At 51.5% G+C, this 17,676-nt stretch overlaps 1 protein-coding gene across 6 annotated transcripts in view; it reads right to left on the bottom strand.

The window, feature by feature from the left end:
* ZNF618 (zinc finger protein 618) overlaps positions 1-17,676 on the bottom strand; it is a 184,622-nt gene that overhangs the window by 38,614 nt on the left and 128,332 nt on the right. For 4 of the 6 annotated variants that reach the window (XM_049637156.1, XM_049637202.1, XM_049637183.1 and 1 more), the window contains exons 4-8: positions 13,506-13,583; positions 12,850-12,888; positions 7,628-7,717; positions 6,681-6,716; positions 6,511-6,588 (exon numbers count right to left, since the gene is read on the bottom strand). In XM_049637156.1, the coding sequence (XP_049493113.1) occupies positions 6,511-6,588; positions 6,681-6,716; positions 7,628-7,717; positions 12,850-12,888; positions 13,506-13,583 (321 nt within the window). Of the gene's footprint in view, positions 1-6,510; positions 6,589-6,680; positions 6,717-7,627; positions 7,718-12,849; positions 12,889-13,505; positions 13,584-16,903; positions 17,000-17,676 lie in introns of all 6 variants that reach the window. The other 2 variants (XM_049637166.1, XM_049637175.1) reach the window with 1 other exon arrangement.

Raw genomic sequence — 17,676 nt, 5'->3', positions numbered from 1 at the left:
ACTTTGTGGACATCTTGCTCAATCAATAAACATCGATCCCTACTGCATTTATTGGCTGTATGGTTCCCTCTGGACTTTGAAATCTGCTGAGCCAGTCTCCTGCACCAGGGGATGTTCAGATCGTTTCAAATTTTTTTCCCTTACCAAAAAAAAAAAAAAAAAAAAAAAAAAAGCAGCGATCCACATCTTTGTAGAAATGTTTGCACATTTGCTCATCATTTGTCACATCGTTGCAAAGTAAAGATTATTGTGCATAATCTTTGCTCATTATTTCCTCAGGATAAATTGCGGGCATGCATTTTTAAGGCTTTTGATAACCACAGCACCAAGTACATATCAAAAGGTTGGGCCAATTTTTATCCCAATCAGAAAGCTGTGCCTTATAGGGAGAATTCTATTGCACTGCTGGTTTTATTTTCCATTTGTTTTGAGTTCTAAGGAAATTGACTATTTTTCATGTTTAATTAACTATAGTTTTTCTTTCGTGACTTTCCCATTTGAGTTTACAGCCAATGTTTCCACAGGCGTATTTACATTTTTTTAATGGCTAAGAACTCTGCAGATTAAGGACATCAAAATTTTGCTCTATATGTCACAATTATTTTTTCTCAATTTTTTAAAATTGTTTGTGGTCTTTCTCTCTCAATACGGATTTAAACTTTTTCATAAATAACTTTTATAACTGATTCATGAACACTGGAAAAGATAGACGATTTGCTATTTACAGGCTTCGAAGTTGTTAGTTAGATCAACCGTATTAATTATATTATTCAAGCCCTACATGATCCCGTTTGTCTACCTGCTCTCTCCAAGACGGTCATGATCAACCTTTCCATTTTGTCATATTCCTAAATGTATTTTGTATTTTCAGATGTGATGTTGTCTGCCGCATTTAAGCCTCACGAAATCAAAACTGTCAGTGTTAACTAACTAACATTACACGATTTTCTAACACGGTGCTTCTCAAAGGGTGGTCCCTGAGCCAGCAGCACCGGTATTGTCTGTCAAACTGTTAGAAATGCATATTCTCTGAGACTTATCCAAGACGCTGAAAGCAAAATTCTAGGAATGGGATCTAGCAATCTGTGTTTTAACAGTCCCCCTAGAAAACTGTGATGCAGAGGAAAGTTTAAGAACCACTGCTCAAACTTTTAATTATACTCTTGTATTAGTTTGATGGACATTAATTCCGAATAGTTACTTTCTAGGATCTTTCTTTCTACTTGTCTGCATGTGCCTGAAAACACTTCCCTAAACTGTCTTGGGAAAATTCATTAAAAAGATACTTTGCTAAATGTCAGCCGAAAATGATGAGCAAAAGCAGTCATGGTTCCTGCCTTCAAGGAGCTTACAGTCTGGGAAAGGAGACAGAAAAATCAAATAATCACACAAACTTAACACTGCAACCACAAGAGGGGCTCTTAAAGGAGACACTTACAGTGCTATGAAAATCCTAACAGGGAACTCAATTTAGTTAAGGAAGCAAGAGCGAGTTCCCTGAGAAAGACAAAAGATGAGGAATTAACTAAGTGTGTTGCTAATAAACCATTATTTCAAATTAATCTGAGAATCTCTGTCTTCTAATGAAAGAGATTATGCCATTTGCTTTTATTTAAAGCCATAATTGACTTGGTTTTACGTGTTTTATGTTTTGTTTCTTTTTTTTCGTGCTCCACCTTTTCTGGTTTCCTTTGTTTCAGTTGTTTGATGAATGAAATCTTCTCTCTGCCTTTCCATTATTCTCCAATATTCTCCTTTGTTTTACATAGCATTTAAGATACATGTCTGTTACAGTTAAGCAGAAAATGGTATTTTCAAGTCTATTACCATTGAGAAAGGCAGTTTAACTCCATGCTTCTCACACTTTTGCATGTTTAAGAATCATCTGGAAAGATGGTTACAACACAGATTGCTGGGCTCCACCCCAGAGATTCTGAATCCGTGGCTTGGGGGTGGAGCCTAAGAATTTACATTAAAAAAATTTTTTTTTAAATGCTTATTTATTTTTGAGAGAGAGAGAGAGAGAGAGAGAGCACAAGCGGGAGAGGGGCAGAGAGACAGGGAGACACAGAATCCAAAGCAGGCTCCAGGCTCTGAAGCTGTTAGCACAGGGCCTGACACAGGGCTCAAAACCACCAACCACGAGATCATGACCTGAGCTGAAGTAGAACACTTAACCGACTGAGCCACCAGGCGCCCGAAGAATTTACATTTCTAATAAACTTCTATGAGATGCTGCTGCTGCTGGTCTAGGGCCCACACCATGGGAAGGGCTGGTTTAACCTACCTCTACTGTATCCTTCACCTATTCCTTCCTTCTCATGTTTTTAAAATTCATTTTTAGTATTTTACAATGATCTTTGTCCTTTGCATTCAATTTTATAATCAGAGTCCAACATTTTAAACTTAGCTTCTAGCTTATCTGGTTTGACCATTTACCACCAGTCCTCCCGAGCTAGGACTTCATTCCTGACAATGGACTCTTCAATGTGCTTAGTTCCCTGGAGTGTGTTTTTTAAATTTTCTGAAGATGGGTACATAGGAGAAATAGTGGGTTTGGGGGCCCTCACTTTCCCCTTTACTCCTAAACTGTAAGCTGTCTAGATACAAAATTGTTAAGATTACAACCTTTTCCCTTCAAAACGTAGTGTCGTCTTCGGACATTTAGTACCGTACCCAAGTCTGAGGCAAGTCCCCCTTGGGTTCATCTTGGATAACACCTGGCTTTTCTTATGTCTAGATGCCTGTGTATTTTTTCTTTATCTTTACAGTTTAAAAAATCACTAAGATCTATTTAGTTATGGGTCTCTTTACATGGAGACAGGTTACACCACAATCATCTGTCATCACCTGAAATACAATGAGCCCTTAAATCTGCACACACAGGTCTTCCTTTAGCAAAATTTTCTCCTATTGTATCTTTGGAGTATTGCTTCTGTCCCACTGATACAACACCACTAATTATCTGAAACTGGCTCTCCACGCTCTGTATTTAGCTTGTTTTCCTTTCCCCTGGTTATCTTGATCCGTTCAGGTTTCTCATCCCCATAACTAATTCCATTTCTGCAGATCAATTCTGCTCTTTACTATCTATACTGTAGGTTTTAATTCTGCGCTTCTATTCTGTTTCTCTGCAGTCCTTTACGTCATTCTTTTCTCTCTGCCTCTTCGTTCTATCCTGCTGCTCTGTCACCACACTTCAGGATCCTCTTTCACACGGGTCATGCTGTGGACTGAACTGTGTCCCCCTAGCTCCCCAAATTCAATTGTTGATGCCCCACCTCCCCAGGTGATGGTGTTTGGAGACAGGGCCTGTGGGAGGTAACTGGGTTGAGATGAGGTCATGAAGTTGGGGCCCTCACGACTGGATTGGTGCCCTTATTACAAGAGACACCAGGGAGCTTGCTTCCACTGGTCTCCCATCATGTGAGGGCACAGACAGAAGGTGGCCATCTGTGAGCCAGGAAGAGGGTTCTCACCAGAACCTGACCAGGCTGGCACTCTGATCCTGGACTTCTAGCTTCCAGAACCGTGAGAAAATAAATTTGCTGAAGCCATCCAGTCGGGTATTTTGCTAGGACAGCCAAGGAGAGTGAGGTAAGTCATATTTTCTTATACTTGATTATGGTTGTCACAGAATGTTCTTCTAGATTTTGTAGTAGGGTCATCTTCAGAGGTATGCTTGTCCTCAGAGTCTCCTAAATTCTGTGGAATTTTCACAGATTCATGGTTTGGGGTTTTTTTTTTAATTTAAAAAATTTTTCAAGTTACTCTTCCCTATCCACATTTAAAAAAAAATCAAGTAAACTGCAGATGAATTCAGACTTACTGTTTTCGATAGACAGGAGTGAACTGTCCTTGACCCTCCCATTATCATCGTAGTCATGAGCATGGGAGACCAGTGCCATGGTAGTTATTTCTCAGATCTGCAGCAGGAGAGCAGCTGACATGCAAGGCCCCTAGGACAAACTGTCTCCTTCTAGAAGGATTCCTCTGCTCTGTCATGGCTCCAGCTTCTTCCTCCCTAATTCTCCAATTTGCTCAGATGATGTGGATATGGAAGGTGTACTTCCCAGCATGCACTGCTTCAGGGTCTCTCCTCTTCCCGGACCAACAAAACTCTATTGGTGGTGCGGTGTGCCTCTCATGGCTCCTCTCACTCTATGCCTTCTCATTTTTAGAGTTCTGTGGCCTTGGGCTGCTTGAAGCCCAAGCAGCAGCGTTCTTACCTCATAAGGCAGCTCCTGAGCGGTGACGGGAGATGGTCACACTATTTTAGCAATCTCCGCTCCATAACATCAAGCTGGGAGCGTTCAGGGAGCCAAACCCAGTTCCCTTTGCTCAGTGCAATTCCCAACTGCTTATGGTGTGTGACAATTCCACCGGCCGTCTGTCTGACTCAGTTAGTGATCTACAGAACAAGTTTCATCTAGTTCTGTACCTTCCTGGGTAACAGGTACCACTTATTTATTAATGCCTTCCGTGTGTGCCTAAAAGACTACACTAATTCCTGTGCAAACATAACCTCATCTCATCTCCACGACAATCCTGAAAGAACTGTCACCACCCCATTCTCGAGTTAAGGAAAGCGTAGATTAGGGAGATTATAGAGCATGTACGCCCTCACGCAGGTATTAAACGTAGAGCTGGGGTTCATAGATGGGGTGCTCTAAAGCTCTTACAATCGGCCGTCTCTCGACAACACCACTCGTGTGTTAAGCCCTGGATGCAAGCCAGGTGCTGGGCCAAACACTTCCTGCAGGCATCCTCCAACAGCCTTACAGAACAGATAGACGCTCTTGTCCCCAGCTTACAGATGAGTCAAAGGACACTCAGAAGGGGGATAAAGTAGCTGGTAAATTGGAGATGGCAGCATTCAAATGTGGGCCGGATTCCAATTCTACTTTCATAATTATGATGCTGCAGACAGAAGGGCAGTGCTACCCCGGGGCGGCTGGCAGACAGTACTAACATGGCAGGTCACAGACCCCGCTGTCCCCGTCCTGTATCTGTCTACGAATGTCCATCATAGAACGTGTCTGATTCCCATGTAGGTTTCCCCACAGTTTAACTTATAGCAGTTTCAGTGTTGAGGGTTTCATCATTTTCTGAGGGAAAAAGAAAACGTGTCATATGCACGGTAAACACATGACAAGCGCTACGCTAACCGCTTCGCAAATACTGCTGCCTCTCCCGTTTCTGGAGTGCTTTAAGAGTTAAGACAAAGCAGGCTCATCCTCTACCATGGAGGAGGAAGGAGGGAGAAACAGGATGGGGACCGGACCAACGGCTTCCAAGGGTCAGGGCCAAGCTCCACCCTTTGAAGAGCATCCCCAGCTTCCCTGCTTTAGCTCCTCGACTTTCCTTGCCTTGGATTTCCTCATCCTTTCATTCAGCGTCTGTGTGTCTATTCTGCAAGCTACCTTCAATCCTTATTGTAGTGAGGCAGAGTCGACAAAGGCCTTTTCCTGTTGGGTGGTAAGCAAGGAAGGGGAATGTGAATTCCTGAAGGGCTGGGCCAGACCCCTCTCACTCGTGAGACTCTACTCAATCCATTCTTCTAGAAACAGCCAAAATAGTCTTCCTAAAGTGCAAATCCGATCAAGTCCCTTCCGCATGTGGTAAACTCTCTGGCTCCTTGTCCCTCAGAATGAAGTCTAGATGCCTTCCTCTGGCATTCAAGGCTCTCTCTCAAGACTTCAACTCAGAATTGATTTGCCTTTCAATTCCCAGAACAGGCGCTGCTCTTCCACTTCCGCCTATGACGCAAGAGCTCATTCCCCACCCTCGTCCCCAAGCAGAAGCCTCCAGGATTCACGAGGCTGGCCAGGTACTGCGCCAGCCCCCATGGCTCCTTGCACTTCAGGTTATGCTGGAACTATCTGCTACTGACCCGCTGCCCCCTCCCTGTACCCAAGGGCAGGGCCACAAATGCCCCGCCCACTGCTGTGTCCCCACCACACTCAATGCAAGTATGCTGAGAACAGGCAGGCCGCTGTGTGACCCCCGCCCTCAGGGGTTTACTTGGGACAAGGACAGAGTGTCTACATGTGGCTCCCCTGGACAGCTTCATTTGCTGAGGAACCCCTTCAGATGACAAGAGTTATTTTCCGAGCACCTACTATGTACCAGGCACTGTGCTAATAGGTGATTTACATTCACGATCTCATTTAATCCCCCAACAAACCTTCGGGGAAATGTCATCCTCATTGACATGTAAGGAGCCGAGGCTCAGGACGGCTAACAGACTACCAGGGCACCAAGCATGTGCTCCTTTCACTGCCCTGACCGTGACCCTGTGCTGTTCTGCTGCTCCTCAAAAGCTAAAGTCCTAAGACTGGCCCATTTGACAGGTGGGCAAAGTGAGGTCTAAGGAGGTCAGTGGTCACTGGCCAGCACCACTGTTTCAGGGTAAGTGGTGTCACCCTCTTCCAATGGCAAGACTTAGCCCTCAGCCAGTCTCCCCCCACCGGCCCAGCCCAGCCCAACCCCAGAGAGAGGCCCGCATACTTGGCCCGATTTTCTGGAACGGTTCCGGGGGTTCCTCCTTCACTTCGTCAGTGGCCACGACACCTTGGTCGAAGGGGTCTGTGGGAGAACACACAGCCCTTAGCGCCCTGGCAACCAGGTCTTGGGAGTCCGGCCAGGCACAGGGAAGTGAGCAGCCACCAAGGACTTACCTGCCCGATTCTCAGGGGCCCCTTCCACACTAAATACTGCACCCGGGCAGGAGGCAGCAGCCGCAGAAGGAAAGAAGCAAACGGGAGGCCTGTTAGTCCCTGCCCACGGCTGCCTCTGCCCAACGCTCCCAGCCTCTGGGGCCCAGGAGAGCCTACCCTGGCCAGCATGGAGGCCCCAGAAAACCAGGGGCCACAGGAGGGCACATCCCAACTGGGACACAGACTGTGCCTCCATTCCCCATCCACCCCACGGGCTAGGGTCCAACCCAGAGGCGGGCAATTTCTGCCTGGCCTGTTTCTGGGTCGCCAACAGCTACTTGAGGGGCCAGGGCAGGAGAAAAAAAGGAAGAGACCAGTAGGAAAAAAGAGGCGATGTGAAAAGGGAAGCCAGCGGGAGTGAGTGGCAGGGCCTGGTTGTCACAGCCTGCGACAGGCTGGGGATGTGGGGCTGGAGTGGGAGCCCCCCTCCATCCTTTCCAGGCCCAAGACCCTATTTCTAGGATTGAGATTCTAAAAATAAATTACCTAAATTTATTGTTCCAATTTCTAACTCTATAACTGAAGACACTAAAATACCATCATTCATTTTAAAAAACTGGTTTAATTTCATCAGAGCATGTGAATACTCAGTATGAAACTGTAAAATGCATCGATATGAAATTGCTAAAATTCGACGGATTTTGACCTACAAAATGCAATTTCACTTGGGTTACCCTAATCAGAAGTATGTATGGAGTAGGACGGGGACCTTCTCTCTCACAGAATCCTCAGGGTTCGGTCACTGCCCTCCTGGTCTGACTGCCCTCTGACCTTCCTCTGGGTGGGAGGAGGGCGGGGACAGCTGGCGGGCGGGGTGGCAGAGGGACAAGCAGCCCTGGGGGCGGTGGGGGGGGGGGGTGCTCCTCTTTATCTGACTCTACTTCCCGGCAGTGAGGGGCCTCACTCACCATCCACCGCGTGCAGGTCCCGGTGCTCTTGGAAGCAGCTGTAGTATTTGTACTTCTTCCCACAGATGTCACATGTGTACCTGAAATTGTCTGCGGGGGACAGAGAGACACGTGTAGTTACCAGGACTTTGGTCACTCGGGTGGGGTTTCTTTGGGCCAGCTCATCGGCTTCACGACCCAAACATGAGACTAGCCCAGACTAGCCCCAGCTGGTGAGCCACGGAGAATCAGTGCCGGGGACGTTAGGGGTCCTCTCCACAAGGAGACTGGAGGGTGCTGAAGCGACTTTCAAACCAACCCGCAATCCCACTCTGTGAGCGGAGACCTGAAAAGGGCCTGACCCCACCTCCCTTCTCGAGGCTCTGCATGTGCAAGGTGCCAGACCAGGCACTTCCTGTCTTTCCTCCATTGGTGCTTGTGACTGAGGGGGAAGAAGTAAGCCATTAAAAAAAAAAAAATTTTTTTAATGTTTATTTATTTTTGAGAGAGAAAGAGAGACAGAGCATGAGCCAGGGAAGAGCAGAGAGGGAGAGAGGGAGACACTGAATCCAAAGCAGGCTCCAGGCTCTGAGCTGTCAGCACAGAGTCTGATGCGGGGCTTGAACTCAGGGACTGAGAGATCATGACATAAGCCAAAGTTGGACGCTCAATCGGCTGAGCCACCCAAGCGCCCCAAGAAGTAAGCCATTTAACACACAGGTAGGCTGAGGTTCAGAAGGGACCTGTCTGTCCCAAGCCCCACAGTTAGGAGGGCCTGTGGTAGGCAGCTTCCCAAAGACCCTGGCCTCCTGGCATTTACCCCCTGTACGATCTCTTCCCCTTGAGTCTGAACCAGATCTAGTTGACTTCTCTAATAAAGAGAAGGGAATGAAGTGATAAGATGTCACTTCTGAGATTAGGTTACAAAAGCCCGTGACTTCTGTCTCTCTCACACTGCCTGCCTCTTGCTAGCTGCCATGTTGTAAGCTGCCACAGAGAGAGAGCCACACAGGAGCCTCTGGTAAACAGCCAGGGGGGAAGTGACACCCTCGGTCCAACAACTTGGGAAGGATCCTGCCAACAGCCATGTGCGTGAGTGTGGACATTGGGCCTTTCCCCGGTTGGGCCTTGAGAGGAGACCACAGTCCTGGCCAATGCCTCACGTGCCTCATGAGACCATAAATCAATGTTTGTTTAAGTCATTCAGCTGTGGGGCAGTGTGTTCCACAGCAATAGATAATGCACACAGGGCCAGAGTTCGGATGATCCCTACCTAGGTCTATCCAAATTCTGGGGCGGGACTCCCTTAGGACATTGCTCTCCCCACGCACTAGCACAGACGTCCTGTGTGTCTTCCTTGGGCAGATCTCGGGATGACCCGCCCACCTCACCTTCCGGACTATGTCCAGCACAGGGAGACAGAGTGGCTTACTCAAGGCTGCACAGCGGGGCGAGGCATAGCCAAGATTCAAATAGTCACTCAGCTCCATGCCATAGCTGAATCAGGGCACATGGCCTCTCTCTGCCTGGATAAGCCCACCTTCCGCTCCTGACTGAGGCACCAGCCTTCTGGCCCTCCTTCTGCTCCCCAGCACTCAAATACAGGATTGAGGAGGCTCCCTCCATCCCGACGTTGCAATGCCAGGAAATTCTATGGGAAGGTTCTGGTCCCTGCTTAGCTGAACTTAGGGGCACAGATGACATCGGCCATCTCCCTGCCTCTGCCCCCACCTCTTAGACTGCACCTGTCATCTCCCAAAGTGCCCTGGCATCTGCCACAGAGCCTAACTGGCCCCCAAGTGAGATGCACACAGCGTCAGCACACACAGTCACTCTGAGGGTCTGGGGACCCAGCATGCCACCATCCCACCAGGCCCTACCATTTCTGTGCCCACACCTGAACCAGCCAGGCAGTGGAGGGGTGTGGGGGGAGAACAGGTGGAGAGCAGAGGAGGAGAGGCCTGGTCCTGCTCTGCCTCATCCAGACTGCCAGCAAGGGCTGACCCCACCTCGGGATTCACCTTCTGCTCTTTCCCCCCTAATGTGAAGGGACAGGAAGGTAGTAATGAGCTGATTCCCAGGGCCTCTCCCAGGCCGGCCATTCTAGGATTCCAAGCCTGGCTCAAGTTCCCATCCAGCCTAGACAATAACCTCCCCTCTTCATGTCCCATCTGGACCACAATCCTCTCTGAGTGCTGGATACTGGGGAGCAGGTGGAGAAGTCAAGGGCATCCAGGATCTGCTGGTTCCAGATGGGGCCCCGCCCCAGAAATTCCTCTCCCATACGGGCCAGTGCCAGTCGCACTCCGCAGCTGCCGGCCACACTCGTCTCACAACTGCTCACATGGCCCCTCCTACCACCTCCAATAAACGGTGAACCCCCAGCTTTCTGCCACTGAGACGCGCCTTCGCCCTGCTCTGTCGAATCCCATACTGCGACCTCTTCTCAATGCGGGTGGGGACCACAGTGCCAGGCCTACCTAAGACAGGAGTAGATGAGAACCAAAGAGTTATCCCCACAGGAAGAAAGGCAAAATAATTTTCTGTCAATGAAACGACACTTTCAGAGCCTCCAAGGGAGCTCAGAAATGTCTCCCGGAAGGGCACCACGAATCCATCTGGAGAGACAGACTCTGCAGTGGGGCTGCATGACTCCAACCCGACTCGGATGCCAATCAGCACAACTAACGCTGGACACACTCCCTAACCTGAGCGCCTTGGTCTTCTCATCTGCAAAATGGGAATGAGACGGTTCCTTCATCTCCGAGTTGTAATGAAAAATGAACAGAGCACAATGCCCAACCGACAACAAATACTTGGTAAATGTTGCCTAATATCGTTTTGGAAAGGGAATCAACGTAACGGCCGCGACAGAAGTAGACATGGAGTTAAGCTTTTCTTTTCTTAGTTAGGATACAGGTGAGCGCATATATGCCTCCATTTATGATGATATAATTTTTCTAACAGCTAAATGAAAGACCCCTGGACTAGAAGGCATGAGGCCTGGTTTCTATGCCCACCTCCATTACTAACAAGCTGCATGAGTTCTCTCTGGGACTCACTGTCCCCATCTGCAAAATGGGTAGGCTGCACTTGGTATTCTCAACATGATGCTTTTGGCTCCAGGACTCCACGGTCAGGCTCCTGTCACGAGGCTGGTGTTGTGAGGATGCCTGGCTTTCTAAGCAGGCACTGCTGGCTTGGGTCAGGATAGGGGTGCAGGACTGAGAATAAAATAAAGCACAGTGGCCATGGGGAGAAAACTCCCTTGGGAGGAAGGCAAAAGTAATGGAAGGACTAAAAATACCCTTGGCTACAGAGTCCTCAACAGCCAGGGGGCCTCCGGGAACCACGGAAGCCAGATGGAACACAATGGATCATTAAGGGGCTGCCGGAGAGGCCAGGGGCCCAGAATAGCTAAGGAAGGAAAGACAAATAGAGAAGATCTTTAAATGTGTGGCTGACCACAGGCAGACCATGGGAGCCGGAAGAGAAGGAAGCTTTTGAAGAGGAAGGGAGCCAGGGGCCAGGCTGGGGCAGGGCTCGGAGAGGAGGGACAAGCATTCACTACCTCCTAGCCGTGGCCCTCAGGCAGGTGTCTGACGTACCTGAGCCTCGAATGTCTGGAAAATGGAAGCTTAGCCTCAGCACTGCCTGCCTCTCACGTGCTGTGGGAATCCAAAGAGAGAATGGATGGGAAATGCTTTTTGGACCCAGTGCAATTAAGGCCCTGCTTTAGCTCATACATCTCCTCAAACTGCTTTGTTTTAGACTTTTTTGGTCATGTCTATAATTTAAAAAAATAACTTTTTAAGCTGACTTATTTTGAGACACAGAGAGAGCGAGCAGGGGAGGGGCAGAGAGAGAGGGGGAGAGAAAGAATCCCAAGCAGGCTCCGCACTGTCATCGTGGAGCCTGATGCGGGGCTCAAACTCACGAACTGCGAGAACCATGACCTGAACCTAAGCCACGACTCAGAGGCTTAACAGACTGAGCCACCCGGGCGCCCCTGGGCATGTTTATTATTTTTAAAAACCTTTTATGGCAGGAGGAACAGGCTGACGAACTATGGGCTGCCCACCCTCTGCTCTGGTGAAAAATTCATTTCCGTCTGTCTCTGGCTGTGTTCATGTGGCGTGGCATAGCTGAGTGGTGGGGACAGAGATGCATGGCCTGCGAAGTCTAAAATATTTACTACCTGGTCCCCACGGAAGGGTCTGCTGACCCCAATGCAGAAACCTGTTCAGCTCCTCCAATTTTCATAAACCAAAAACACCTGCGCCATGAGCACCCAGAAACCCCTGCCCACGATTTCTTCCAGGACGAATTACTTTCCCGATCTTGTACTGCCCGTGCACAGACGTTAGAGGAGGAACTCTGTGTCGGGCTTCTTTTGCTGACAGTGTTTGTGGGTAATCCGTGTGGCTCTACGTCTTTCTCCGTCGTTGCTTCACGTGAACACGCCACGACTTAATCTGTCCACTCCGAGCACTGGGCGCTCGGGGTGGTTTCCAGTGTGGGACTGTTGCAAACACGGCTGCTAAGAACACCCGAGTCACCGTCCTTTGGTGGCCACGTGCACACAGTTCGGTTGGGATACACCTGGGAGGGGAACTGCTGGGTTCTGGAGCTCAGGTTTGTTGGCTGGGGAGAGGTTCCGCCCCAGCCTACACTCATCTGGCTTCTTACCAGGCCCGTGGGTTTAGACCTGGGGGCAGGGCGAGCAGGGCCCATGAACAGCAAAGCAGAACACTGTCCTCAGCTGGCGAGGCCCTGTGGCTCCCCAGGCGCTGCTGGGATGGCATACCCCAGAGACGAGTGCCCGTGGGTGTTCGCGAGATAACTCTCCAAAGTAGCATTTCCCAAACATCAGCCATGAAGCCCCAGGCCCATCCAGGAATTGGGAGTCAAAAGAACAGAGGAGGAGATGATGCATACACTGGGTTCCACAAGTGAGTGCTTGCCCGTGAAGGGCCCCGAGAAGTCCACAGCAAAGAAACGTGTTCATCTGAGCGGAACCCAAGGCTGCCCCGGGTTATCTGGCCAGAGAACCCTTTGCTGATCGAACACCTATCTGCCGCCCTAGGACGTGGGCCGTGGGACACACCTTGGGAAAGGTTGTTCTGAGGTTGCTACAATTCCATAAAGACCCTGTGGCCGGCCCCACAGCCTGAACCACAGCAACGTGGTTCAGGACTCCCAGAGGGCAATCCTGAGGAACAAGAGCGAGGGGAAATACTCACTGCCTTGGGAGGCTCCCTCCCCTGAGGTGGCTTCAGTGTCTATAAGAGAGAGAAAATGAGAGGGAAGTGAGTGGACTGGACCCGTGGCCGGGCCGTGCCAAAAGAGCGAGAAGAGCAAGGGCAGGTGGTCCACCCACCACCGTGTGCCCAGGACGCTCTCTGCGCATTCAGGATGCAGCGCACACAGCCTCACAGCCCTTCTCCGTGCCCCCTGAGCCAGCGCCCTTCCTCCTGGACCATCTCTCCCGTCCCCTCAGCCCTCTCATCTTCGTAACAGCCACAGCGCCCCGCCCCCGCTCCCGGGGCCGCCTCAAAGAGCACACCAGATGGACCCGCGAGCACCTTCCCTGCAGGGGCTGCCACACCAGGCGGCACTGAAGCATCCTGGGAGGAAGCGGGCCCGCGTGGGGCAGGCAGGGGCACTGGTGACAGAAGTCTGGTGGCATGACCTCCCGTCCCCTCTCCCCCCGCCAGCCCTGTGTGCTCTCCCAAGTTAAGGAGGCCTCTCCTGTCTGCCTGGGTCTCCCGCCTGCTGCAGAAAGAGGGAGAGGACTGCAGCTCTGGGGGAGGGGGATCCGAGGTCATCCCCAAGGGGGCCCAGGGAGAACACCAGACAGAGAACGGGGAGGTGCGGCCCTCAGCCCTGCCCCACTCACCTCGGTGTGCCCGTACGTGGGTCTGGAAACAGTTATAATATTTGTACTTCTTGCCACAGATTCCACACTCATAGGATCCTGGACAACAGAAAAGGAAGGGACAGGTCAGTCGGTACCCAACATGTGCAACCATTAGGTCCCAGGACCCGCAGTGATGTCCCCAAGCAGCAGGAACTCTGTGACAAGGGGTCAGGGGTCATCCAACGGGCTGTCTCGTCCCCGGCAGGCAAAGGGGCAACAAGGACCAGCAGAAACAGCACTGAGCCGGAGGTTGGGAGGCCAAGGTCTCGTTCACAAGTTTTTGCCCCAACTCTCTAAGTGAACTTGGGCAAATCACTTCCATCTCTGGGCCTCAGTTTCCAAATCTGTAAGGCGGAGAAGGCAACTCTCATACTTACTCCTTGAGAGGAAAAAGGAAATGAACATAAAAGTGTTCTTTCAGAATAAGGAATAAATGGCATCCACGGGAGGAAATCAACACGCATTCAAGTAACTTCTACCTCCACTGCCTACCGGGATGGGACAGAGGTTAAGAGGACAGTCTTCGAATCACATGGATCTGGTCTCTGTCCCTCTTCTGCCATCTACCCACACCACGACCTTGGTAATTCCCTTAGACACACTAAGCCTCAGTCTGCTCACGTGTCAAGGGGCTGTAAGTACCCACCTCACAGGGGTGGCCCCACGATCCCCCTTGGAAGCGCCCAGCCCTCCCACGGATGTGCCCTCCGGGGAGAGCACAGAACACCGGGAGGCGGAGCAGCTTTCTTGTTCTCTCGGGCATGTGGAGACCCACACGGCGTGATTGCCTGACTCCAGCCCTCTGCAGGGCCCTTTTCCCGGGAGTGGGTAGACTGAAACGGCCGAGTTGCCAGCAGGCATTTCAGACAGGTCAAGGTGGAGCCCACCCACACGGAGCACGCGGGAAAGGCCCATGGCAGGAAGCCAAGCAGAGCCCCTCAGACCTAGCCTGGCAGGGGCCCCACGAGCAGAGGCCCTGCCCAATCCCTCACATAGGCCCGCTAGCACCTGGGCTCAGGCCGCATCCTTCCCAACAGAATGGCCAGGAAGCTCGCACCAGTAGAGGCCCTGGCCCCACTCCGGGGTAAGTGCGCTGGAATGGCTGGGGCTAAGGGCCTAGGAACCCGCCTTTTTCAAAAGGGTCCTCAGGGGATTCTGATTCCCAGCAACGAGGTACGGGAAGCACTGGTTTTAGAGTAAGGCAGGGCTGGGAAGGATCTCCACTCTACCATCTACTGGCTGAGCCTTAGTGTCCTCCTGGGTAAGGTGTGGACAATGCAACAGCATCGAGTGAAGACTGAAGAAACCTCAAGTGTTCCTGACGTGAGCCCAGATGTTCGGTGAGTGCAGGCATCACCAGTTCCTATTGTCTTCAGCCCCTCCTGGGGGCAGAGGCCTGTTTACGTGTAAACTCCAGGTATTAAGTCATAAGAGCACTGAGCTTGGAGACTGTCAGCTCCGTTCCGCCACCCCCCCCCCCGCCCCCCGGCTGATCTCAGGCACATCCCCCTTCTGGTCCGAGCCTCAGCTGCCTCACCTGTAACACAAGACGAAGATTCCTACACCTCATGACTGAGGTCAGGATTAGTAAGACACCACATGTGAGCCGGCTGCCACACAGACAGCCGCGCCACCGCACTCCTGTGGGTCACTAAAGGGGACGCTGTCATCCCAACACCAGCATGGAACTTAGCAGTCTGTCATCCAGTGGTTTTCTATGTGTTACCCTGGTCTCACAGGGAAAAATACACATATGTGGAGCAAAGATCCAGTTGTGTATTTCTTCGTTTTTAGCCCCGTGATTGGCACACAATGGGGGGCTCAATAAATTCACGGTGTCCTGCTGTTCTCCTCATCTGTCCCCGAGTAATAATGACCCTGACTCCCCTCCTATGGCTGGCTATGACCCACTCTTCAACAGTTTCTGCCAGTTTCCCTTCAACCAACTGAGAATTTATGGAGCATCTTAAACATGCCCGGCACCGGAGCCCCAGCCGTGAGCGAGAGTGTGAGTGATTGCCGCCCTCTGTCTGCCAAGAAGCAGACAGGCCACTAGGCAAGGGGACGGGCAGGGTGATGGGGTTACCACAGTCAAGTGCAGGACGTGGTGGGCCCAGTGCAGGACCCTGGGTCGGTGAGGTCACAGCCTCTGACAAGGAAAGACTTGGTTCAGACTTAACCCGCTTCCAAGTGAGGTCTCTATGCCCCAGCCCTGCCACAGCCCTGGGCCTCAGTTTCTCCAACTGCAGTCAATGACCTAAAGACTTTTTCAAGCTGTGTAATAACTGCAGGCTGCAACGGGTCCCCCCACTTGCCAACCCCCTTGATTCTGTTCACAAGCAGGCCGGGTCCCAACTGGCTTCGTGGGGTTTTCCCTCAACCCACAGAGGGAGCTGAGGATCTGTGCAGTCTTGCTCATGGATCTCAACCCACACAGAGTCACAGCGGGTACGGTCATCAGTCTTACATCCTTGCCTGGCTCCCCAGGGTAGAGCGGGGCCCTCGCCCAGTGCACTCCTAGGACTGAGTTCAAGGTCCTGCCTGCCTCCTCACTGCCACTCACCCTAAGACCTCAGGCTTCAGGTGCTCTGTCTGCAGAGGGGCTGGGTGTGCAGACAGCTGGAGGGTGAGGCATGAGGCAAGGGCACCAGAGTGGCAGCCCCACAGGGCAGTGGTGCCAGCAAACCTGGGCTCAAATCCTGGCTGACCACGTAAGCAGCAAGAGGCCCCGGACAAGTCATGGAAACACTCATGCCTCGGGTTTCCTCTCTGAACACAGGAAAATGGCACCCACCTCGGGGGGCGGCTATGAGCGATAATACTGTGGCTACTTAGAGCACAGTACCCAGTACAAAGCCAGCATTCAGTACAGAGAAACTGCTGTGACGATCAGCATTTTCCAAAGTTCTTTACAACCCAACTTCCTGAACGCACCCCGGGAAAGAGAGACCCACAGTCAAGCTGGTGGGAGGCATGGCCGTCTTGGGGAGGTGCAGTGCACGGGAACTTGGGGAGGTCCTGCACTAACCTAACGGTTTAACCCAAGCTCTTCTAACACATTTGGCCACAGAACTCCTTTATACCCCTGGCCTGTTTCAGAGTTGCAGCCCATAGCAAGTGCAGCCAGAATGTTCCCGATTTCCCGATTTCCACATGCTCTGTCGTCCCTCTAACGGCCAAGTCTTCCAGGGCCCCTGGCGGGCTCAGATTTGCTGCCCTGTGGCAGCGACAGGGTGGAGGAGGGCGGCCCCTCACGGCCCTGCAGATGCTAGCAGGTTCAACTTATCAGGGGTCTGCAGGTGGCGGCTATGTCCAGCCGTACCCCCACCCTCATGCCGGCCCCAGTCAGGTCCTCCTGCCCCTCAGCCCTCACGTACCAGATGCATATCTCAACGCTTGGTCAAAAATCCAGGTCCCTGAATAGCGGCTTCGCACAGATCCACCGTGGGGGCTGCCTTCGGGCGCTTTTCCATCTGAATTACGTAAGAAATCAGAAAGAGCCCTTAAAGTTGGGGGTGCCTGGAAGGGTGGGGAAGGAGCCAGGTGAGGAGGGGCTCCAAGTCTCAGGTCAGCCAGTCACCTGAGCTCCCGGGGCCTTGGCTTCTCCATCTGAACACGGAAGGGTGACCAAGATCATGCTGTCTACGTTTTCACTAAAGAACTTGTCCTGGCAGGGGACATCCACACATTCCGCTGGGAGGCTGGCCTATGGCAGAAAGCAGCGGCTGCAGGCCCAAATCCCCCCAAAGTTTTGTTTTCTCTATTCTCTGACTTATAACATAACATTATTCGTAGTATGGTTATAATGCTTCTCCCCAGAAGCCTTCCAGCAAAATGAGCCTACAGGGAGGCCATGCCCCGCGTATGCTGTGGTCTTATGTCCCCCAGCCCACAGCCACTGCATACCCCAGTGTGGCGCATGGGGCGCTGACCAGCCTTCCGGGGGATTCTCAGCTCAGACCGTCCTGGCCGGAGGCCTGACTCCCTGCCAGGTAAGCTTCCTCACTCTGCGGGTTCCCCAGCTACCCTTTTGTCGTCACCATCATGGTCTACTAAATGCCAGGTGCTCTAACACTTTTCGTTCGAGCCTCTCTTACGTCTCTGCACAGGCTTGGCCTCTGAGCCCAACGCACAGGTGAGGAAGCAGAAA

This window comes from Panthera uncia, chromosome D4 (assembly GCF_023721935.1).
Source record: "Panthera uncia isolate 11264 chromosome D4, Puncia_PCG_1.0, whole genome shotgun sequence".
Classification (NCBI taxonomy): Eukaryota; Metazoa; Chordata; class Mammalia; order Carnivora; family Felidae; genus Panthera; species Panthera uncia.
The sequence above is the reverse complement of the archived record's forward strand: the minus strand, read 5'-3'. Positions and strand labels throughout refer to the sequence as shown.